Source organism: Lagopus muta, chromosome 5 (assembly GCF_023343835.1).
Source record: "Lagopus muta isolate bLagMut1 chromosome 5, bLagMut1 primary, whole genome shotgun sequence".
Taxonomy (NCBI): domain Eukaryota; kingdom Metazoa; phylum Chordata; class Aves; order Galliformes; family Phasianidae; genus Lagopus; species Lagopus muta.
The window spans coordinates 58,738,071-58,764,378 of NC_064437.1; the positions used below are offsets into that span (position 1 = coordinate 58,738,071).

The 26,308-nt window shown below is 34.9% G+C and overlaps 1 protein-coding gene across 10 annotated transcripts in view; it reads left to right on the forward strand.

Annotated features, from left to right (window-relative positions):
• ATRNL1 (attractin like 1) overlaps positions 1-26,308 on the forward strand; it is a 424,497-nt gene that overhangs the window by 132,552 nt on the left and 265,637 nt on the right. For all 10 annotated transcript variants that reach the window (XR_007376982.1, XR_007376983.1, XM_048944556.1 and 7 more), the window contains exons 20-21: positions 2,784-2,877; positions 18,274-18,326. Coding sequence is in view for 8 of the 10 variants with exons in the window: in XM_048944556.1 (XP_048800513.1) it covers positions 2,784-2,877; positions 18,274-18,326 (147 nt within the window). In the remaining 2 variants the exon portion in view is untranslated. The remainder of the gene's footprint in view (positions 1-2,783; positions 2,878-18,273; positions 18,327-26,308) is intronic.

A 26,308-nucleotide genomic window follows, 5' to 3' on the forward strand; every position in this document is an offset into this window, starting at 1 on the left:
AGCAAAGTTCTGTGACTTCTCAACTTCTCTTTTCTTATGCCTTTTCAACCATACCAATCTTAGCACCATATAAACTTCTCATATGTGGCACAAGAATGTAGATGAGGTAGAGCAGCTCCATTTGTTTTTCTAGAAAGAGAGACCAAGCTATAAATGCGACCCTTACGAGCATGTTTATATTGCGAATGCACAGAGATCAAACTTTAGATATGACTTCATGGTTCCATCAGCTATTTACCTTTGACAATTCTCCAATATAAATCCAGGAAACTCTAGAGGAAGGGCAGAGTGCAGAAACTAAAATGTGATGCAGTTTAAATGGAAGTAGATGTGTGTCTGATTGGAGAGGGTTGCATCTGTGGACTCCTGTGTGAGTGAGCACATAATACACTAAAGTGGAGTATACAGGTGCTGATTTGATTTGGATATCCCTGGGGATGAATGGCAATGATAATTTTTCTTTATCAGTAATTCTGTGGTTTGAGTATACAAGTCCTATCAGAGCTGCTGAAGGAAAGTTTCTCATATATTTTCACAATAGATGCTTCATTTTATCACATTTTTTTTCAAGATGATAAAAATTAATAATATCTAAAAGATTTTATAATTCTGTGTATAAAAACTTTTGCTGAATAAAGGCTGCTCAAAGCAATGAAGTTCCACTTCCACATTTGTGGTTTACTTCCTATAAAGTTATCAGTAACTATAGAACTAATTAACATTCACTGTCAATATCTTCTGAATTTGTCAACATATTGACAGCTTTTGGAATTTCATCTGGAATGCAGCATTTTGGCTCCTTTGTAATTCTTGTTTTGTCTTGTACTGGTGCTTTGTTATTAATAGTAATTAACCTTAAGCAGAATGAGCTGTAAAGACTATATTCCTTTGTTTTTCATTGACAGTATGGCGAGGATTTTATACTATTCAAATTAACTTTTGAGAACAGGCTTTTCCATCTTAGAAGTGTATAAATAGTCATTAATGAAGAGAGGAAAGCATAAATGGATTTAGGAAAATGTAATTGATTATAGAGAGTATAACTTCAGTGACCATTTATTGTGGAGGGAGGATCAAGATCATACTTTCAGGGTACTTAACTTGAATGGAGAACACTGGTCTGGTATTCAGACACTTCAGACAATTTTATAGGCCTAATATGCAGACTCTAAGAAGCTTTAGAATTCATGTCATTTTTTTTTGAATGGATAGCTAAACTCATGGCTTTTGGTAATTCATGCTATGAACAGTAGTGACTGCAAAATCAGGTCTTCATCCAGGGCTGTTAATTCTTCCTATATTACTTCGGTTCCCATTTTCCTTGGCGGTCACAACTATAACTTAGATGGAAAAGCAGCTCTAGAATGCTTCTGAAAGATAAAGGATAGTTTGTAGTATCTTTTAAGAGGAACTTCTTTCTTCCTAGCCTGCTGTAGCAGGCTAATTAACAAGTTTTGTCAGTGATACCTGTGGTTCAAGTCTGGTTAACCTTTTTTTCCTGTTTGTCTTCAGTGGGAACAGGCATTATAGTGTGTGTGAAAAGGGACACATCCACATCAATAGAATCATAGGATGGTTTGGGTTGTAAGGGACCTCAGAGATCATTTAGTTCCAAACCCCTGCTGTGGACAGGATTGAAATTGTATTCGTTGTGTATTAGAAAAGGAACGTTAAAAATCCTCTGGTAGAAATAAAAAACTACATTTCAATATTAGGATTATAAAATGGAAAATATTTTTTTATTATATAAAGGTCACTAGTCAGTGTTATCTGCTCCCAAGCAGGAACCCAGATATTAAATCTTTTATCCTAGTTGCAATGAAAACACCAGTAAAAGGATAGTATGATCATCAAGATAAGTTCAGAGTTGCTTTGTACTGAAGAAAGTATTTAAACATAGTGTGAATATTAGCAGATAATTATTCCAGTGTGATGTGGGAACTTAATTATATTTACCAGAGGGAAGTTGTTGTTTTGTACACATGGGTACAGAAGAGGAATTATTACATAAACAAAAGAGTCCTTCCCATAAACACGAGAAGGAAAAGCAAAGAAAATGGAGAATTTGGAGTACAAAAGATTGAATTGAGATGGGAATCCATCAGGCAGCAAGAGTTGCAATGGAGAGGCCACCATGGATTTACTTCAGCCACTGAGTTTAAAATAAGAACATTAGAGTGGAGTGTTGATTATGATTCCCCTCCAGTTCAAACTTAAGGAGCTTTTAATGATGCCTTTTTTTGTGTGTGTGCTTCTAGAATATTCCTGTTGTGTACCATAACTGTAGTATTAGTTCAGTCTTTGTTTGAATGATTTCAAAGCGTTCTTTATATTCTCAAGAGTTCCAAATATATTTAAGATTTTAATGTGCAACTACAATAATGTTTTCTGTAGTTTGACATTTAAAATTAATGGAATTTTGCCACTGCTTTTCCTATTGGTCAGAATTTTATCTTGTCTAGAAGGAATGTGTTGATAATGTTCTGTGTTTTATAAAGGGACATAAAAATGGTTGACTGTAATGACTCTTCTCAGACTTCTGGTTTTAAATTGTCAATAATCAGCGGTGGAGAGCATCTATTGACACATACAAAGTTCTTAACTCTACAGAAAATAAACTAAATGTACGAAATATTCCACAAAGGATTGTAATTGAAGTAGTATTTTTTTGTATAGCGTATAGGAAGTGTGTTTTAATATGGTATTAATATCAATGAAAATTTCATTACTTATAAAGTGCAATATGGGTGAATAAATCACGTTCTTCCCTTTTGATTTTATAGCTTGCACGTGCAGTGGACATGCAAATATTTGTCACATGCAAACGGGAAAATGTTTCTGTACAACTAAAGGCATCAAAGGAGACCAGTGTCAACTGTGAGTACAATTACATGTAGCCTGAAATTCTTGTGATTCTATAGTAATATTTTTCTCTTAAAAAAAAATAATAATAATAAAAAAATCTTTGTATTTTGAAGTTCAGTATTATTTAGTCACTTCTTGAAGAGCAACATCAGAAATCTTAGTAACATTTTGTAACATTAGTAACCGATTTTTAAAGTATTGTAAAAGGAAACAGCTTCTTTTATGCGCCTTGTGGATACTAAGTTTAAAAATATCTGCAAAATTGGTAATTATATTCAACGTGTTTGTCAAATATCTTGATCTACATGATCTACGGGATTGATCTAGAGTAATTGATTTTTAGAATTTTAGAAACATCTTAATGTGGACACAGTATTTTAGAAGATTTTCCACGTCACTGAATACAGAAGAATGGGTTGTGTAGATCTGTAATGTACAGGTAGTTTCCTGTGTTTTGTATTCAAACAACTTACTGTCTTTGCTTAGAGAAGGAGTTTGCAGCTTGAGATAGAGAGAGAGGACTAAGAACAAGGAAAAAGTGAAGTGGAGTAGCTTGTTAAGCAGGACAAATAACACTAACTATGAACAGCCTTACATTTATGGATGTTTCTTTCAACTCATTCTATCTAATACACAGAGGTACCCAATTAGTATTTTTTTGTGTGTTTTGTTTGTTTTATAAACATTAAAGGTATAAATCTTTAGGGATAATAAAAATTCTGAGGAGCAGCTGAGGGAACTGGTGCTATTTAGCCTGGAGGAAAGGCTCGAGGGAGACATCACTCTCTACAACTACATCAAAGGAGGTAGTAGAAAGCCAGGGGTTGGTCTTAGTCTCTTCTCCTAGTCAACAAGTGATTAGACAAGAGAAAATGACCTCAGGGTGCTCCAGAAAAGGTTTAGGTTGGATATTAGGATAGACTTTATTGAAAGGATTGTGAAGCATTGAAACAGGCTGCCCAGGAAAGCAATTGACTCACCATCCCTGGAGTTATTTAACAGCCATATAGATGGGATGTTTCTTAGTGGTAGGCTTGGCAGTGCTAAGCTAATAGTTGGACTTGATGAACTTAGAGTGTTGGTTTTTTTCAACCTAAGTGATTATATGATTCTAAAAAAATATATAACACTATTATCCAGGAGAAAATAACACTTATGTTCAAAACCTGTTTTGAAAGTATCGTATTATATTGTCAGAGTATATACGCAGTTGTTGTCATGAAGGTAAGGAAGATTTTTAAGTCAATGCTTTACTCATATTTATTACTTTATAAATGTTCTTGATTCAAACAAAGTGTGAATACTGTTCTCCACATCTCTAGATAAAATCGTTTTTGCCAGTTATTAGATGGACTGTTGTGCAATCTTAGCAGCAAACCTGTAACCATGTAATTTCTAGAATAAGGATTTCTGTGAAAGTTTGAAACTCTAGCTGTGTGAAAGTTAGATTTATATTCCTGTCAAGAACACTATTGATTAGAAAGCATTAGCCGCAGGGCTGCATGTTATCTCCCTCTCTCTCTCCCTTCCTTTGTTCCTCCTTCTCTCTTGTGATTTTATAGCTGTGTGCCAGGTGTGGTACATGTTGTGCCTTAGGGGCAGAGGTTTTAGGAAATCAGGGAGACCCTGCCACACTTCTTTTATTTTTTTCTTTTTTTCTCAGAGTGAGAGCTGTAAGAATCTGCAGAGAAAACAGTTTTTGTCTTGGGACTTGCGGATTTAAAAAACAACAAAAAACAATGCATGAAAACAGATCTGTAAGACTTTTGTAATGAAATGTTAGTGAAAATAGTTTTTAGTGTTTTTTTCATAGTGTCTTTTATGTAGTTGTAAGAAGGGTAAATTTAAGAGTACAACATTTAAAGATCCAGGTTTTTTTAATGAAAATTTAATATCTTGCTCATTTTAATCATACTGAGCTTCAGACAATTTTTTTTTGTCATGATTCTGAGGAGGTAGAAGAAATACTGTTTTTTGTCATGAAAATCCTGTTTATTTGGTGTACAGAGAAAAAAATATGTATTTAGAAACATCCAGCTGTTCTCTCCGGTGTAAAAACATCTTCCTAGCTGTGTAATCCCTCTTACCAAACAGACAGGTAAAAGCATTCTGAGTAAAAGACATCATTCTGTTAATAGCACTGCTGCTTTATTTGCTTATAGTAGAGTAAATCTATTCCCCATTGTTTCCTCTCAGCATTCTCTTTTGTGCTTTCCAGTAGGGGGAAAGTTGACCATAATCATGTAACAAATTAACTTAATTAGAATTTTATCAAGTATACACACGCAGATTGTAGCTGCTGAAAGCTGACTAAAGCAGGCTTTTATATGTATATCGTGCAGTGCTTTTCTAACACGAAGTTCAAAAATATAATATACAATGTTTTAAAATACTAGAGGTAACCGTATTTAATATTCTTTGCAAGATTTTCCCTTTCTTTTGCCATTTCATCATATTCCACCATTACTTTTACATACAGGGTTTTTGACATGAGGTTGTTTCCTCTTTGTTCCTGCTGAGTCTGGACTTTGAATTATCCATAGAGATGAAAATTTGTGTTCTTTCCATCCCTACATGTGTTACTCTGTTAGCTCTGATCTTTCAGGGAGAATTCCAGCAAAATATGATATGCAGATCTGTGTGGGTTTAGTGTCTGTGTCTGTTCTTTAAGTCTATGAAAATGTGATCTTGCTGCTGTAAGGAGAAAGGTTTGAGCCCTCAGCTAGTTAGTGAACAGCTAGATTATTAGGCCGCTAAGGAGAACAATAAAATAAAACTCCCACTTCAACACTGAAGATGTTTTAAACATACTAATTTTCTGCTCTATTTGTAGATAACTGTTACTAGATCTATCAAGGAATTTAGATGCTTTATTTTATTTTTAAAAAATCATGTTTCTAGCATCAATCATTTTGCTTTAATTGTAGCTTTCATTTAAACAACGTTTCTAGTATCAAACCTTCAGAATATGATGCAGGTGCAGTCTAATGTCTTAAAAACTCACAAGGCAAATATCAGGAACTAGAAATGTTTGTTATAGTATGTAATCTAAAATTTGAAGAAAAATAAAGCTTATGATTTGGAGGGGGCTTTGTGCAGTATTTTTAATGAGTTTTGGCAGTATTGTATATCACTATCTGCCCTTCTGTTGATTTTTCTCACTGCAGTAGCCTGCTTCATGTTCTTTGCTATATTCAGTGTATGGTGTGTAAAGTTCAGAAGCTCTCTGGGATCTTTGAACTGTGGACCCTGTAGATATGAAACAACACTTTTCATAAGAATTGTTACATTGCAAACATTGCATTTTATTCAGAAAATTGCCCAGCTATAAAATGGAGAACTGGAGTTTGAATACCCTTTATTATTCCTGAAAGATTTTCTCAGTGAAGAAATGAGAAGGAGCTATGGGTTTGTGGAACAGTTGCCAACACTTACTTAGCCAAGAGCTTTGTATACTGGTATTTTATTGTGGGTCAACTGTGAATGTGTTAATCTCGAGAGTACTGCAATATTGATATTGCAGTGTAAAAGTAGTTACGTTAGCAAGATGTCTCTTGCTAGGAGCAAAAATTAAAATGTTACACGCAATTTGCTTAGATCTTCCAATGAAATATGTCTTTTGTCTTTCTGACTTCAGTACTAATTGTTTGGAAAAGTGGGAGCAGTTTGTGGAAAGAGAATTTTTCTTTCACAAGAATGAAGTAATTTTGCTCTTGACATTTAAGTTAAATTATTTTCCAAATGACTATATTTATGTATATATGTAGTGGGGATGATGATAATGGCTAATTACTCTTATACTAGAGAAAAAAATGGGACAGCCTTTGCCACATGAAAGACGTATAGAGGAGAGGACCAGTAGAAAGACTGAGTGCCATAAAACTGCTTTCTATATGAGTATATGATGGTATCCAGTGAAGTTATGACCTTAGCGTCTATTCTCATTTTTAGAAAGCCATTGGTGGATTCTGAATCTACTTCTGTAATGCAAAAAACAGAGAAAAGAGTTGCATGGCTGGGGCTGGCTTTGCATGCTGCTTATGTTCACGAGAACCTTAACAAATAGCATATAGATTGTCCTGGATAGGATAGTATCCATGGATTAGTCTCTGCTAGAGCACTTTTTTTGCTTTTATTGCTAATGAATTTCAGTGTCTCACTGTAGTCAGGCCCCATGTACCTTGTCATTGTAAGGTTTCAGTATCCACTACTTCCACGGTCCAATTTCAGCTTTTTTTTGAGTTATTAACTGGTCTACCTGATGTCATGAATGTCTCGCATCTGCTTGGTGAATGTTCTGACTCTGCTATTTCTCTTCAGAGAAAGTGTATATTTGCCTAAGTCCAGTAAATGCTTTGGATCTGTAGTTTTTAATTATTCCGACCTTAAGAGTTTTATATCCTGAATCTCAGATGACAGTATGTTTAATCCTCTTTTCTAACTCAAAACCTCAGTTCAGATTTTTAAAGTTGGAATATTTGATGCAGAAAAGAAAGGAGAGAAACGATACAGATTTCCAGTGCAGCTTGAAATAGTTTGTGTATTCCTACTGCTTTGATCAGAGATGAGGGATCTCTAAGTACAGATGGGAAAAAAAAGAAGTTGGTGGCTTTTCTGGCTGCTCACCCTGCTTAACAGAAAAAAACTTTACTGAGTTGAGAATAATAAATCTAGATATTTGAGGGAGCAGTTTTTGATATTTCTTCTATATGCTGCTAAATAGTAACTGATTACGTTCAGTGGGTGTTATTTTATAGTATCTGCATCATTATTATTGTTGGTGAATACTTCTACCTAAGTCAGTTGTGGACAATTTTAGCTATAGAGCAGAAGGGAGGAAAGAGAGATTTCTTTTTGGAAGGAGAGCATTTAAAGACAGGATTTTTATTTTTATTTTTTCCTCAAAGATTTAAATAAGAGACTCTTCTGGAAATCATTATAGAGGACAAAATGTGTTCTGTGGCACCTGCATTCTTAATGCATAAGCAGCCCTGCCGACTTCTGTTTCAATATTATCAAATATTACCCTTTGAGTAAATTATTGTCCATTCTTTTATTTTCCATGCATTGTAGTTCTGGGCCTATAGTATATACCTGATAACCCCTTAGCATGGTAATTAGTAATTGATACAAGAATTGTTATCGTTAAAATATACATCAGTTTCAATCACTTCATCATTAATGTAAGAAAAGCCAACTAGGGAGCATTGGGAAAAGAAAATACCACAGTGGTAGCACAGAGCATTCTGTAAGGTATTGGTGCACAGTGAAGTTTGAAATTAAATAGTTCCTCTTAATGTAATGGTATGGGATACTCATGAACAAAATATTGTGGCCTAGTTTTACTTTTGAATACGATTTCAAAATTTTACAAAGCAAATGAAGCTATTTTGTCTTGAAAACATTTACTGATAGATGTACCTATCAGCTTTGGCTTGTGATATTTATTGGTTTTATTCACTAAGAAAGGAATACAGAGTTGGCTTTAATACATGAATAAGGAAATGCTAGGTCAGAGGTGTACTGGTGACACCATTTGTTTGTTAAAATCCCCTGGTGATGGAAAGATTGCTTTTCTTCTGCTCTTATGGTTTCTAATAGAAGTAATATGCATCTTCCTACTGCTGTTTTCATTTTTCTGTTTTCCCTTTTAGTCAATTGTATACCTTTACATATAGATGAAAATTTAGCTACAATAGGTGTATTTCTAGTGAAGTTAAAAACATTTTGCTTCAATTTCTTGCCAGTTATTAATTTTAAATTGCTTCAGTAGTTGTTGAGCATGTTAAAAATAAATTTTCACATCAAGTATTCAAATTATGCATAGGTGGAACTAAAAACTATATTTTGGTATTAAGACATAGGAATGAGAAATTTCATTTCTATTTTTCATGAAGCTTCTGATAATTGTATAGAGTAAGCCCATCAATTACATAGTGTTAAATTATGCTTAGAGAGAATCCTAACTTTTGGGAGACTTGCAATTACAGCAAACACATTTTCTTCTATAGGTGAATATGCAAATATTTTGAAGTCATGCACATTTTCTTATATACTGCATCTGCTTTCCATCTCAACTATGCAGCTGCTGCAGAAGACCCTGTGCTCAGTTGCATCCCCGTGGCCCAAGTTCAAAAGGCAGAGCTTGGAAAGCTGTAATGCCTGAATGATAGGCTAACTGAAATGATATACTCTTTTTCATCCTGTTATGAAGATAAGAATACTCTGTGCAACATTTTAAAGAGAACAATCAATATTTGATGTGCAAAAATATATCTTTGCCTTAGTATATGCATTATAATCAAAAAGTACCTATAATATTTTACCTTTTACAATATAAACTAACAAAAATTGACACTAAAAGCAAGTTTCCATCATATGTAAGGTATTTTTGGCAAATAAAAACAGAGTGATAACAAATAGCATAGAACTTATCCTATCTTACAAGCTAAAAGATAATAATTTCTTAACATCAGAAATGCTCCCTTATGTTTTTCATCTTTTGTACTGAATAACCAACTTTAGAAACTGTAAAATAGAAATTAAGCTGCGTAACCTTTCCATGCTTTGCTCTCTGTATTATTTGGTGGCTGAGTTGGGGGTGAGGAGGAAAGATGATGTTCTTTATCAAGCACATGAGATAATGGGGCTGGAGAGCTTGATTATGAAGGCATAAAGCAATTCAAGAGCCCTGATGATATCCTAAACTTTAACAGTGATGCCCAAGTGGTTTATTAGATTATCACTTCAGAAGGATTGATTTACAGATTTAGTTCTCCAGCTTCATCTGATATTACAAGAAAAGAAATTTCTTCAGCAATTTTAAAAAAGAACAAAGTGTCAAAAGTAAGTACTTCACCTGAAAAAGCTGTTTTAAATAGCAAGGAGATTCTGATTTAAAATCAAAGCAGGTTTATAATCGGATATGAAAATGTGACTACACTATTCTGTCATTTACTGTTACGCAGAGCTACGATAAATGGAGTAATATTAAATGTAAGCAGGAGGCCAGATAGACAGCAGTGGGATTGCCAAACATGTCTGAAGGGCTTACTGTCCCCTAGGATAAGTTGTTGGGCTGCTCACAGAGAAGTGACAAGAATTATAAGGGAAAGGAACAGTCAGAGATGTTGAAAGAGATTTAACAAATCAGTTTTCGTAAAGGAGGACCACAATTACTTCTTAACAGATGCTTCAAAATGACTCTGTAATCCCGTTCTTGTTTAGGTCATTTTATCCTTTCTTACGTATGGTCTTGGTTTAATCACAAATTTGGGCCTGGATCCAGATTATTGCTATTTAACAGTACCATAAGGCCTTGTTACTGAAGTTTAAGAGAGAAAGTTTGCGGTTTGCTGTGCACCAGGGTCTGCGTGGTTTACTTCTGCATTATTCTACTCTTGGGTCAATAACTGTAAATTATCACATAGAGAATGGCAGCAACATTTTCACAAAAGTAGTGCAGAAGTTCCTCCCATTCTCTCCTGATACTTTGCTTATTCATTCGTTTTCTTTCTCTTTACTATTTTTGTTTTCTGGAGTCAATAAAGAAAGTCTGAGGTAAAGTTGAAGGTAACGAATGATGACTGAAAAAAAAAAAAAAGGAAAAAATAAATTAAGGCAATCAGTTCTTCCATTAAAGAGAAATATTATCTCTCTATATTTATGAATAAATGAGAGATAACAGCGTATCTGAACAGCTGAAGGATTTTACTGCTGTTCAGTGCCATCCATGCAAAAATAAAATACTTCTAAGATTCTGAAGTGGGAATTCAGTAAATCCATTCTTTGGAAAAGATAATCATTATTTGTTATTTTATTTTTAGAAACTGTACTTATTGTTGAGTATTACTTATGGATTTTTTCAACTAGTTCTATTTAAATCACCCTGATATATACAAAGTCAAATGCATTTTCCAACCCTGCTTTCAAAGTAGAAAAAGGATAAAACTATGTAAGGTTATAATTGTACATGTTTTCATCATTTTTGATATAGACTTTAATTAAATCTTTGCTGTACTATAATTTTTGGGGGGATTTTTTTCTTGCTTTGGAGATGAAGTTTTATTTTCTGTTAAGTATTTACTCTTCTTGGTGTTATATTCTTGATTATTTAAATCAGTAAAAGCAAGATTGCTTATAAAATATTCTGCCACTTCAACAATGCCTTGTGGTTTAGGACTCTTCTCTGAAGCTATTTTTAAACTAGAAGTATAGGATCATGGAATGTTTTTTCAGTTATATTTCCTTTAAAACTAAAAAGTCCAGGAGGAAATATGTACAATCAAAGATGAAAGGATTAAAATTGTAGTACAGAAGATAACATTTTTTTTGAGCTTATCTCATAATGGTCACTTGAGAATTTTAAAATTAAAAATGTAGATTTCATCCAAGGTTGAGGCGTTTGCTGTAATGCATCAGAATACTCTGAAAGCATTATATAATCAGAGTGAATTTTTTGGAATTTTTCCATTCTCATCTTGCCAAAAAAACATTTTTCTCAGAGTGCATTTCTCCACTCCATCAGATGATTTCTCTCCTTTATTTATGGAAAATGTGATAAGTACTTTGTTTCTCATCAAAGTTTCAAGTGACGTTAAAGTATTTTGTTTTTCTGATTTGTGTGCAGTATTACAAATTATAGTGTTACTTTTACATAAATTAGAAAACTGGTCTAGAAACGGGAAAGAAAGAAGGGATGAAAGCAATTCAGGGTAGGATTCTATTTTAAATATTTAAAAAATCATCATAATGTAAAATACATACATATATTTCTGACAAATATTTTAACTGAAACTTTTCTTCCTGGGAACTAATTCTGAGCTTATCTCTCTGTGGAAAAAAAAAAAAAATCTGAATATTTCATAATAAAACCATTGGCCGTATTATTACTGAGGCAGTTTATTATTCTTTGACTTAAGCAAAATGACTTGGGACAGATTTTCATGCTGGCATGCAGAACAAATTTAATGCAAACTGAGATGAAAGGCGGTTAATGTAATTGTAGCCTATTATCCTATGCAGGCTAGAGTTAAGAAGCAAACCCAACAGACAGTCAGAAAATGATGGATAGAAAATAGAACCGCTCAAGGCTGGTGAAATAGAGACTCGTGAAGGAATTATGCCGTAACTGTTCCCACACAATCTCTGCATCAGTTATATCCCACCTCTGCAGTATGTCTGGATTACCAAGCGGGATTTTTGGATGCCTCCTGAGTTCTCTTTATTTACCTCTGACGTCAGAAAAGGTCCCTGTTTAGTAAATTTCAGTACTCTGTAATCCTGTTTTTTGTTGTTTTTGCTCATTGATCTGCCACATTCATCAGTCTCAAGCATGCACGAAAGTTTTCTGTTGAAGCCGTTTTTCCTTCCTTTTTGTTTGTTTCCTTTTCATTTTGAACATACTTTAACACAGAAACAAGCGTTCATCATATAATTACTTTGATCCCAAGCATGTTGTTTGATTGCAAAACTTGCGAGGTAATTACAAATCATAACCAAAGCCACTCATTTATCATTTCTTTGTTGAAGGATTGAATGTTTAAGGTGCAGTATGGGATGATAGTATTGTTTTCTGAAGAGAGTCTTTGTCTTTCCTAGTCACTCCCAATTGGTATGATAGAATTCTAATCTATTGCAAGGTAGTAGCTAACAATTTTTCTTTCATCAATCTGTCAATGTTTAGGTGACTTTCTACCTATTGTTTAGAAAAGAGCTTTATGCTTTACATTGGGATTACTTGCAGATTTAAACACTCTTGTCTGGTACTGCATTGGCCCAGGAGCAGGAATTGCTGTTCATGGTAGTCCTCTGCAGCATGCTCATCAAAACCAACATAAACAGAGTTTGAACTCTGTTCAAGACTGACAGGCCAGGTCTTCTGCTGTAAAATACTTTGCAATAACCTGCCATGAGGCTATGGTGTTAATTTTAGTCACTTTCTTTTTTACAGCCATTTATTTTAAATTTTCTTCTTAAAGACAAGATAACTTTTCAGTAGAGCCTGCCAAGACTATAAGTATTGGCAGATATACAGTTGTTGTCATAACATAAACAGTAACATTTATTTCCACTTATTTGGCACTTCATAGTGGAGTATCAGTGTCATCTTTGCTCTAAGAAATTTGCAAGACTTTGGACTATAATGGGCTAATGGAGTTTGAGGCCCTTCATGGTAAAGGGACCAGAGAAAAATGAGCACATGTATTTATCTTCATGATTTCTCCAACCACCCACATAATTCCTTGTGTTCTACCCTTAATAGATATTTCTGTATCTCTGTGGATTGCTATCACTTTTTACTAAAGTCAAATAAAAGATGGGGTTGTTATCTTAGATATTAAAAAAGACTTGAAAGGAAACTGACCATTGTTATAGTAGAACAATGGCTGGCAGTAAGACGTGAACTTAATGGACTTTGCTGCATATGGGATGGGAAAGTAGAGGAAAATTGAATAAAAAATAACTTTAGGCAGAGAAAGAATTTGTCGGAACAACATGGAATAAATATTGAAATGGTCTGATGGACAAAAACTTGGTTTTAAAGGTCACAAGAAAACAAGTATGATAAGTTTAATATTATCAACATACTTTATGAATGACTAGTCAGAAATTCCATAGACATCTAGGAATACTGAACATGTGACTTGAAGACACCATGTAAAAATTGCCATTTGCGCATTATAATTTACTTAAAACTTTTTCATATATATTTCTCACATTCATATTGTATGAAGCCTTTAGCACTATGTAAGTAGTTACAGGCAGAGAAATAATTCACTTAACATCCCTGTTTTCTAAAACTTGATATAGAATAGCATCATAGAAAATCCCATTGAAAGGTATCCACTGAGCAGTCCTCCCACTGCCGTTCCCTAAAGGGAGTTTTAGATCTACAGTTCCTCATGTACAACAGAATTTAGATCATTATAAAAAACTAAGAGATATTAAACAAAAGTATTTGTTGTCTACATCAGTATACTTTGTTCAGTTAAGTGATGTGTTCTGATCAGGTTCATGTAAAACTTGTAGGTATTTGAATTAAACTTTATCTTTAGGATGTGAAATTTTCTTTTAGTTCTTTCAAAATGCAAAGGAAGAAATGTCCATTTGAGAGAACAGCTCTTGATAAGAGAGAAGCCTGCTCTTCCAAATGTGCCCTTTTACATACATAAAAGTTTGTGTACATCAATGTCAGCGTATGGAATGAAAACAGAAGCTCGTTCTGGACATTAAATTAGGACAAGTAACTCAGAAGCAGGAATTTGGCATGGAGGGCAGCAGAAGCAAAACCTCTGGACAAGAAGCAGAATGAAAAATTAGGGCTAGATCAGAGTAGAACACTATAGCAGATGATAAACAGTACTCCTGGAGGACATTATTACTCATCTAAAAGCTGGTGCAAGCCACTGACTGTGGCTATGAAAGAGTTTACCAGAGCCACTAGTCTTTATCAGGAACCTGCTGTAGTTCAAGGCTGAGATCCCAGGCAGAATCAGTCTGAGAGCTGTCTTTAACTAGCTGAAGGTCAGAAACATGATGGTTCTCCCTCAGATTCTGTGTTAGTCTACAGCTATCACGAATCTCAGATTTGGAAGGACACAGTGTGAGTTGTGGGTCATCGCTCTTTAGTAGCTGTCTGTACCTAAGCCAAGACAAGTTAGAACAGCCCCAGAAGGGCCATAGCGTGGTCTGACATATATTTTTGTTTTCCTTCAGAATTTGGCATTAGAAACAAATGCAAATCAAGGAAAGACCAGTGGTACTTGGGTTCCTCTTTCCCTGTTCCTTCTTTCTTTTTTGCACTAATTTTTAAATACAAAGAAATACCAACGAGTTGTAGCAGTAGATCTACAGAAAATCCTGCTTTGTGATCAAAGGTTGGATGGAATATTATGAGGTTCCACCTAATCATCTGGGTCGGTGTTATATTCTGACAGGTTTATTTAGGTGAGAGGCCTGGAGATGCTTGCTTGAGGGAAATACCAATACATACCATGCAACCTTTCTTAAGGTTGAAAAATGTTGGTACAGTGCACAAAATCAAACATATTACTAATCTTCATCATAAGGTCATTTATAAATGTTCTTACAAAAACAACAAATAAGCCTTTCATCCATTAAAAAAAGTAAAAATCTGTAAAACTTAGTGATAGTGTGTTCTTGAAAACGTATATTTGAAGAGAAAACCAGAAATTATTATGAACTTGGTAGTAAATGTGAGCAGTATTATTATTTTATGTATTTGTTCATAACTTTTTAGTTTGAACTTCCAGGAAATACAGAGAGATGGGAAGAAAATGGTTTAGTTTTGAAAGCATAACTGAGGGAGAGATTGGAGGATGACTGTTAATAGCTGGCCATGAGTCCAGTAGCTTGATGAATACTTTTGTACTGAACCAAACCAGAGTACTTGCTTGTATGTAACATGTTAGGACGTGTCTCCATTTATACTTGCAAATGAGAACTGGGTCTCTGGAGGCAGGCCAGAGAAGAACTACTCATTCATTATTGCCACTTAAAGCAAATGATCATAGCCTCACAGCACATATTATAACCAGTATAATTCCCAATTTACAGATATGAAGCATATATTATGCTTCAGATATGCTCAAATGTGTACTGTCTTTTGGAAAATGTACAAAAATTACTACAAGGAGAGCTCATAAGGAGATAATTCAGCAAATATAAAATTTTGTAATTGGAACCACAATTAGTGACTAAAGCGGAGCAATAGATATGCTTAATGAAGTATGGTTGGATTTAAAGACAAAACTAAATTTAGTCAGAACTTAGCATATATACTCACATGAGTAGTTTTAGATGTAGTTTTATCTTTTTACTGTGCTGAAAATGGAGTGTTTAAGTAGTATCTTTCATTCTGATTAAAGCAGACTTCCTTAATTCGTAAGAACTCCACCTAATGTTACTGCTGATAAATGTTTTAAAATTGTTTTGCACCAGGGGACAGAGGAGAAGTGTAAGAAAGGGTGATTCCCTTGTATTTCAGTAAGAAAGGCCTGACAATGAATAGCATAATAATAAAATATTATTTTAACAAGTTGGATGAAAAGCGGAGTGCATATAAGGGGAAAAGCTTATGTCACTGCAGATGGTGGGAGCCCCAGGCCCAGGGTGATCTCTAGATGGACTTTCCCCGGCATGCTGCACAGTTCCTTCCCATGGAAGAGGTTCCTTCCCACACTGTGGTGATGTAATAGAGTTGAGTGGCTTTGGACAGGCTGGGAGGTTCTTGTTCATAGCACCCATAGCATGCAGCACAGGACTGCACAGGGCATTCCACTACACCCCTTTACAGCAGCTCTTCATGCTCATGTACTGTCTCCTAAGGCCAGTAGACTGGATATGGCTTGCCCAAAACTGCCAACCCCTTGAGTAAAATGTGTTCTACAGGGTTCACTGTATAGAAAGTATAATAAATGTGATAGTGTACCAAATGCTGTTACTGTATTATAATTCACTTTTAAAAATACTGTTATGCGTATTTTCTCATTTCATCATGCAGTGTGCTGAAATGATAGCTGTAAAATTGTACTGCCATTTTCTCTTCAAGTTTTGTGAAGGTCGTGTCTAAAATTATCAGGAAATTAACGATTATTGGTATTTGGATGAATACTTGTCTATGGCAAAGTATTACATACCTAATAATTTTTGTATCAAACATTCTTTTGTGTGCTTCCTTAAGCAGTAAGACGTGTGGTGCATTACACTGATTTTTACGGATAATTTTATTTTATGTATTCTTAGTTATTGTTTTCCCTTTTCCTTTTTTCTTCTTCTGCAATATAAATAGAAATATAGCATCAAAAATGTGTATGTAATTTTGAAAATCCTTGGTTTCTGATAATTACTGACCCACAGGAGATGGTTTCATCTGGTTAGAAGGGCAGCTGAATGGTGAAAGGGAGCTGTATGGAAACTTTTTTTTCCTTCTTTCTTTTTTTTTTTTCCAATTGAGATTTTCAAGAAATAAAGAAGTCCCATTCTGTGGTAGGAGTGAACTAAGCTCTACCTGATTTTGAATAATGAGCATGGTAATAAACACCAGGTTTGAAACCAGTGAAGAGAACAGTAGCAAGGCAGGCAGTATTGTACAGCATGCTTGTTAACTCACATGGCATCGAAATCAGAAAGTTTTTTAATATCACTTACAAATAACATAAGCAGCAAAAACTGCTTGCAGTTTAAATTTCTCTAAGAGAACAAAGTAATGGAAGAGTATTCCATGCATTAACTGAGCCAGATTTCCTGTGGGAAAATATTTCTATGAAATTTAATAGGCAGTGATAAGTTTTCTCTCTGTTTTATAAAACATTCTCTATGCTTAATAGCAAATTATAATTTTGCTGGAGACTTTTGTACAATAGCCAAGAAAACCTAGAACAAGATAGTTATTTTCTACTAAAGTATGTGACATTTTTAGAGAAATGTTATATAACTCAATTTGATTACTATGATATTCCATAGCATATTCCATGCCTCTGAAAACAAATATATATTTATAAATAAGGTATTTTTCCTGTTCTTTTCATGCACATTTTTTTTCCCCAGCAGCAACAGTCTGGATGCAGTGTGCCCTATTCAGCCTAAATTTCACCTAGCATCCTATGCATGGTCTGCTGCCTCTGGAACACTGCTATGCTATGCCATGGCTGCAATTTGTGGCCCCAGAACTGGTTGGCATGGTCTAGTTACAGTTAATAGTTTAGGATTAGCCTCTCTAGAGCAGTCTATGTCGTTTTGGAGCACATCTAGGTTCTCTTAGGTGCTGTGAAAGTGTAGTCATTATTTTATGCTTATGGGTATTTTGTTGTTTTCATATAAAAGAGTTTGAAATAATGTATTTGTGTGTTTGAACCTGAGGATGTATATTCCATCGCTGAAGGAGTGGCTTGAGCACATTTGGAAGGTTACATAAGGGTGCAGAGCCTGCTCTGATAGTGTTTTGGGACTGTGCATGTTAGGAGGAGATTTATTTGAGAACAGTTTCTGCAGTGAACTGCTGCCTGATAAATGCTGTCTCCTTGGAAAGAGCCAGTGGAGGGATGAATGGCAGCCAGGGGGTGAGCAGTCCCTGGGGTAGAGTGGATAGTGGCAGATTCCGTGTTCATCTTCCCTGCCCCACTCACATTTATCCAAAGTGGACACAAAACACACCTGAAGTCCCTATCCAAGAGCCTCATCATTCCTGGTTACTTTTGCAAGAAGTCCTTCCAGAAAATAGCTCATCTTGATTAAGAAATATAGCCCATACTTTATGTTTCCCTGTGCCGGTGGTGCTACTAATCAAGCTCGTGCTATTTGGAATAAATATTCTGGCTGCATTTGTATAAAATCTATGCTTTATTTAATGGGAATGTTTGCTTTTGTCTTTTTTCCCCCCTACAGCTGTGACTCTGAAAATAGGTATCTTGGAAATCCGCTTAGGGGAACATGTTACTGTGAGTACTTATGTTTTTGATGTTCATTACTTAAATGCTGTTATGCATTGTGTGGTAATTTTGTTGCCTCTGTAAAACTAAATATTTTTCTTGGGATTTTCTGAAGCTGGGGCCTATTGATTCTTTGAAACATGAAATACCCCCCTGGGCTTCTCTGGTTGAGAAAGCAAATTAAAGGCTACTGGAAGTTTCTCCAAAGTTAGAGGCAACGACCAAGTCATTGCATTATAACTCTGTATGTGAACAAAAGGAACCTGTAATTGCATTATTGTTCACATGACAGAATTTGTGATAGGAAAATGCAAATAGACCAAACAGTAGCATTTTCTTAGGGCATTGAGAATGGCTTAGTGAGTATACCTCCAAGGGGCGTGATTCACAGCAGATCTCCAGAGTATCATAAATGGTAGAGCACGTGTGTTGTCTGCATGTCCTCATAGTTGCAGGAAAGGTGCCTTGGGCAAATTAACTTCTAAAGCACTACATTTCTGATAGTCCTAATGAAAGACTCGAAGGCATAGGAATGCTTATTACCCATGTGCAGAAATCCCTCAGAGAGATGTGCCAATTTTGCTGAGCCAATATCAATGTTAAATAGTAATTTTAATCATCATAAAAAACTGATGCTGAAGAACACTGTTTTATCTCTTCAGACTTTTGCATATACCTGCTCTATGTTAGACTGAATCCATTTGTCTATTGTTTCCCAACACCATCCCAACCTCCAATTTAAATTTACATAAAGTAGTATCTCTGATTATATTCGCAGCATCCGTTCAGAATGCACACAAAAGTTTTGTCTTAGAATCTCTTTAAGGCATAATCTGCCTAACAAAGTAGTGTTTTTTTTTCTTTACTAATGTTTCTTTCTACCTTTAATGGTCTGTGTCTGCAAAATGTGTTTTACATAACAAAATAGACATGTACTAAATTAGAGATGCTGACGTATCCCTAGGCTTACACTTTTTGCCAGTTGTAAAATTTTTTTTTACTTTTTTTTTTTTCCACAGACAAGTTTGTTTGTAACTTTTCAAACTGGAGGTTCATCTTTAAATATTTAAAACATGCTGTTGTAATTGTTGATTTTTTTATATAAAATAGACCTGATTGAAAATACTCCTTAGAGCTATGATTAAAAGATAATGTGAATAAAATAAATTTATTTTCATTTGTTACTTGTCTCCATGGCTACATTCTTACTTCTTTAAATGAGAAATTTCATTACTCAGAGATTTGGATTTTCTTATCTGTTTGTTTTATAAATTATTTGGAATCAAATATAGGTAATGAGTACATGAGAAGTGGTGCAAAAGAATCTATTTTGGATACGTCCATCAATGTTTGTTTTGCCCCTTAAAAATAAAAGCTATTAAATTTAGAGGTGGAAAAAAAAAATGATGGTAATGAGATTTGTAGACCTCAGGCACCTCCAAGAAAAACCTTATTTTTTGCTATCATGTTACAGGTTGGGTCTATAAATCATACTGTAGACAAATTGTGCTGTATTCAAGATAGCCTTCTACCTTTAGCCCACTACCAGTATTTGTCTTCTGTCACATTTCAAAATATTTTAAAGATCTTGTTTTGGAATGACAAATTTAATACTTTCAGTAATTTAAAATGTAGCATATAAACTATAATATCTGGAGGTAAGAAGGAATCCGCACTAATTAAAATAATGGAATTCTGTCTGTCTTACATTTAGTGGATAATGTATCATAATGAGAAATTATTTGCTAATTTATGGATAACTGACTGACCTATGATTTCAGTGACAATTGCTTATTGGCACCGTTCAGTACCTGCTAAATCATGTATTAAAGCTTGTCATAAAGCGCAACTTTCATTTCTTAGATGCTTAAGTATTTTAAAGTATGACTTTAATATTGACTGTCACTTATATAAGAATGTTTTGCTTCTGTAGAAGATATGCATTTGGATGCTATTTTTCTGTACTTCTTTTGCTACTCGATAGGAACTTTCTATTTAAACACCTGTATTACCATTTGCTTCTCCTTGAAGTGAAGAATATTCTTGTTTTCTACATCATGCTGGTAGTTATTGCTCTGGAGGAAAGAAAATACTGAGGAAAAACAAATGAATAGAGAAGAGTATGTACTTATAATCAGCATAGGTCTATGAGAAACAAAACTTCTAAGCAGATTTGTTTCTTCCTTTCATAACCAAAATCAATGAATGAATGGTACAGAAATAGGATTACAGCTAGTAACTCACTGTAACAGCTGGGATCTTCTGGAAAGCTTTTAGTTACATGCTTAAGTTTAGCCATCTTCACTACATTTTATGTGCTTAAATTTTATTTTTATTCACTTGTTCAAATGCTATCCTTAACTGGAATGTTTTTTCTTAGCCCAAACTTTAGAATTCAGTTCTGAGTGTGTGGCTAACTTTTGTATGATATGGGTTGGCCTGAGTTTCTCTTAATAGCAGGGTGTGGATTGAGAATGTTTGTTGTCTGACAGAAACTTCTGCAACTCTTGATGCAAATACCCACTGCCATGTGAAAATGCAGCGTTTTCCACCTCTTCCTCTCTCCCCAACAGCCTGACTCTTGCCTGCACTCCTCCCTCTTTTCTGTTATTGCTATCCGAAAGACCAGGAAGGGGGAGCAGACTGGTGTTTATCTAGACCCTGGTATTAACATCAATTGACTGTTAACTTAGTAAGTAAACTCTAAACCTAGTCGGATAGCACAGATTATTTTATTTTCTTCATTATTTTTTTTCTTCTAGTAGCGGTGTAGGATAGTTAGCACAGTATGAGAGCTGTGCATAGACATGGCCATGACTGTAGAAGTGACGTGAGTACTAACGAGAACAGAAGAACACTTACAGAAAGATCTGGCATGATCAAAAAGAATGATATATGTATATGCATGTGCATGTGTGTAAATATATATGAATGTATATACAAATGAGTTTTATATATCATGTTGAAACATTATAGATGTTAAAAAAAAAATACAGATGCTGTCACGGGAAGACAAACAGCAGAAATGTCATCAAATTCTACGGATGACAAGGACAGCTCATTAAACATCAGATTTCATTCTAATGTGGCATTTCAAATCTTGGCAGCACTGGACGTGAGTCCTTTCCCTGCTTGGTTAAAATTATCAAAACTTAATAAAAGTAAATAGGACATTCATAATAAGGCATGCAGTATTATATTATCCAGATTGTGTGAAAACTGCAGCCTATTGCTTCTATTAAACTTATGTTAATTTCATTTTTCATGACTTCTCTGCATGGCTGAAAAGTCACAACAGCAAAAACAAACTTGTCAGAGTATGAGAATGAGAACAAACCACAGATATAAAAATTAGAAAAATATTGAAAGTAGAAGAATGTATCAGCAGCTGTATGATGGTCTGTCTGCTCCAGTACCACACTGCGAGCAGCTGAATATGAATATCAGGGCATAGTATAGCAAATGGATGGCGATATAGTGATGTTTCCTTCTTAATGTACAACAATTTGCAGCTCGGGAAGTTCATGAGAGGGAGGATTTCTTGGTCCAGAAATGTTGGAAATGTCACTTTCAGGAGAAAATACTATCCAAGATTTCTTGTAAACATTAAAAAATAGAATATCTATAAAAAACAAGGAGCTTCATTAATTGAAAAGTCAGATTTGCTTTGCTTTGTAAGTGCTTTTGGAGATTGAGTACAGTTCTGCTTGCTCCTCTGTGTTTCTAGGTAGGAGGCTCAGTATCTCCAGACCCTTCTGTTAGAAACCATTTTTTCTGTGTGCAATTGCAAGCTGATTTAATCCATATAAATGAATTTTGAATGGAGGCCAGAAATGGTTGTTCAGCTGACTTATGCATGTACGCAAACCATAAATATAACATTTTGTCGTGATGCATTTGTATTTGTTGTTGTTATTGTTCTTTGGTATCTGAGCCAGCGTGATGTATAACAGTGACACCTAGATAGCAAAGTATGCATCCAAATTGCTGGATTAGTTCTTCACATGTCAGCATTAGAAATATGCTACTGTCAGAACCAGTGCTCCTGGGTGCAAAGAAACATGCAGCAACCAGATGGTTTTAGACTGATTGGAAAGAGTCACTGGGACAAATGCCACTTCTGAGAATCTGACCTGGGTCGTATTTGGACACAGTGCTTTAAATCATAAATGGAAATATAGCTAAACCAGTGCTCTAGAGAAATGAGAATTTAAATACATAATTCACGGTATGTTTTTACATAGAGGGTAGAGTATAGGCTTGCTTACAATCACTCCTTTTGAAAGGATATTATAGTTTACTGCATAAACTTCTTTTAGAAATCTGCATTATTAAGGTCAAAAGCTTTCCAAAATGTCTGCAGTATGTATGTTACTTTAAATGTCTCAATTCCAATGCCACATTTCTATCAAAGTGAGTATCTATTTCTGAGCACTACTCTGTGCAAAGACATAGACGCTTTCAGCAAATCAGTACTGTGAGTATAAACTGCATTATTCACGTATGTGGTTGTCAGAATTTCCAGATGAGTAATTTAGCACAAAGCATTCACAAATTTTCTCTGCTTTTTGTCCATTCTGTTAAAGCTCTCCCAAGTAAGAGCGTGAGCAGAAATGTGGTTCAAGCAGGGCTGAGCTACACTGCTGGAGCAGAGCTCTCAAGTGTTGCCTGTTCCACCAAGACAATTCCTAGCCAAAACCCACATGAGTAGCCAGCTAAGAAAAAGTAGTTAAAAACTATACACAGATATACCTTTGACAGACCTTTATTTCTTTCTCCCTTTTAGTGCTTTAAATGTGCTTGTAAGCACTTTTCTCTTTTGGAAACTGAGATCAACAGTGGTAGTTCTTCTTTTGGTTGCTCTTTTGAAATAGGCAGCAGTAGTGGGTTACGTGGCAAGACAATTCAAAATATAGAGCATTCATAGATTCAGCAATGCACAACAGGTGTGTAGTTGCAAGCAATAAAATTACAATAACTTAACAATTTTTATTAATCTGTTGTTCATCTTTGGTTAGACAAATGTTTTGTGAATGTAGGACTATATGTGATCTCAAAGAGAAATCAGAAGAATCTTGTATTTTGCATTCAAAAGGATGTGCATTATATATCCAGGGTAATATTATAGACTTTGCTGTGCTGCAGAGCAGGCCTGCTTTTAAATCTGTGGGAGATTAGAGCATGACCTTTGAGAAGGATTAGAGAATCCAAATATGTGTTGAGGTCAAGAGGGATGGGTCACTTATGAAGAGAATTAAAACAGGGATGGACTAAATGATTCATGGCCTTCTGTAAAGTTAAAACCTATTTATTGATTTCCCCCCCCCCCCCCCTCCGTTCCCCCCCATCTTTGCCAGAATATCTGTCTCTAAAGGAGATTTGTTGGATTTAAAGCCTTTGGAAAAGAGGAAGCACTAATATCTGTCCATAAAAGTGGCTGAAAAGCCATACAAATTTTAACTGTTTTCCTAGCTTTGTTGTTTTTTCTTCCACAGCTCTAATTTTTCTCTCAGCGCAATGTTTTAGGAAATGTCAGCTGTGCAATAGAACATCAGCCACTGTTTCATGTGTTCTGGGATGAAGCATATAGAAAAGCAAGGTGGTAGGCCCATCTGCAGGAACCTTAAGGTTAAGATATACTGCAAAGCACTGTCACATCTCAGCTTTCCTTATTGGCCCAGTGGACATCAAGGGAGAAAATGTAAAGCCAGGGAAAGTGTTGCTAAATTCTCAGTTGTTCATAACTAAAAACAATCAGCATAACAACTAGTGGGGAAATAATACTTGTAGATTTAAAACAAATCCAAGGATATCTTTAAGTTATTTTATTAATACATTATTTTCTTATATTGTACTTAAAATGCATTTCATGGAGAAATGCGATAGCATGTGAGGTATTAAATATTTTGTAGCAGTTTTTGGGAGTGCAATATGAATAATAGGTTTATGGCTTTACAATGCAATTCCATACTGTCAGCATTGAAACAATTATAGCTCTTCCTTATTTCCTTGGTGGATGTGCAGAGAGGATGGCAGTGGTCAGTTCTCTCAGTAAATCAGTGACTTACCAAGATACTTTCCTAACTGAAATCAGTGAGAAAGCACGAAGTGCGTGCTCAGAGGACACTCTTAAAATAAAATCTGGTATCTGTGAAGAGAGCTCAACAGGAAAAAGGGGATTTTGCTTCTGGCTGTAAAGCCTTGTAAGGTATGTATTGCAGTCCTGGAACTGCATTAGCCCCATTACTCCAGGACTCCAAAAACGGCAAAATAAAGAGGAATTACAGCCTTTACCCATTTTCTCTACCCTTCTAAAGAGTAAAATTTTAATTTTGAATATTTTAAGGGACATTGTTATGCAAAGTGAGCGGTGTCTGAAACAAAGCCAAACACTTAGTTTTTATGTTTCTTATACCCTATTTATATCCAAAATTTCCTTTTATGTAAAATTCATCTCGATAAAAAAATAAGGAAAACAAATCTTAACTGATTTTTCGATACCTGCATCCTGGGGTAAAGGTGTAGTACTTCTTTAGAGGTGTTTATATTTTTCCTTTCTGACTCCTTGCTTGTTTGTAACACCAAACCATCTTTCTGTGGGGGATAGATTTTAAAGGTCAGTAATTTATGGCAACATCTTACTTATATTCACTTCTTGGAAGCATCAGTTAAATACTATCTGAAAGCAGAATGGTCCTCAGGTAATGCATTCTTATTTATGTTGTCAAAATACATTTCAGACCTGGGCTGAACTATCAATAGGTCAGACTACCTGGTGTTTACTGTTTGAACATACCTTTTTTCCTTTTTCTTGATCTTATAATTCGAGTTCTGATATAGGCCACAGACATAAGTAGCCTCTGAGGAGAGCTGTTCTAGAAATAGGTGGGTGCAAGATCTGGGATGACTGAACTTGGCTCTGGTTGCTCTCAGCTTATGAGTAGTTCTCACAATCGATAAGTGAGAGTAGAAGATGGCTGTATGTGCTAATAGCTGTTGAAATATGTAATGCAACCTGGCAGCAAGAAGATTAAATGTGACTTTTAAGCACTGTGTGTACATGTGCATGTATATGGCATTTATGAACTTAGAGCGTGACATCCTTTATTAAAATAATAATAATTAAAAAGATCAAATAAAGCATGTACTAGAGGCGGCTATAAAGCACTAGATGGCAGACTTGCTATTCTTAGGAAAAGATTAAACTCAAGAACATTCCAAGGAGAGTGTTGCAGGAGATAAACAGCAAGTAGCACTTTTAATAACACTGTTAACAGAGATTTTCCAGATATTTAAAAATTATGTTGAAACTTAAAGGGCAGAAACAATAAATTTACACTACTCAAAAGGTGTTTGCTTTAGTTGAGTTGTGAGAATTGTACTAGCAGTTAAATTTCCTGCTACTGATATGTACAATTCCTGTTTCTTTTTGGGACAGCATTAATTTAAACTGGCTGCATATTGTAATTGTAAAACTGTCATGCTTGACTTAAATTAATGAGTTCCTCCAATTATATCTAGCACTGATTGACTTTGATACAGACCGAGGCAATTTTTATTATTTATAAATACATAAGAATGTCTGTCATTGTCTTTGAATATGCAGGCTTATACAAATAAATTCTATTTAAAAAGAAATGTTAGCGTTTCAAGACTGTAGTAGAACAGATTATAGTTTGAATCAGGCAATTCTAGATAGTTTTAGAAAAGATTAGTCTCAACAAACTAACAACGTAAAAAAAAAAGCAACAGTGTGTTTGCCCTAAGCTAAAATAACCACACAACTGAACTGTAGCCTTCCAAGGAGAATTAAAACAATAACCATACCAAGCTACTAATTAAGTATCACGATCTCACCCCAGGCTCTATGTACTCATTTTGCCAAATACTAGGTTGGCTTGCAGTTGGGCAAACTAAAGAAACAGTTTTGTTGCCAATCATCTTCAGATTTTGGTATGAATTGGCAAATGTTTTTATTTATATTTATTTTA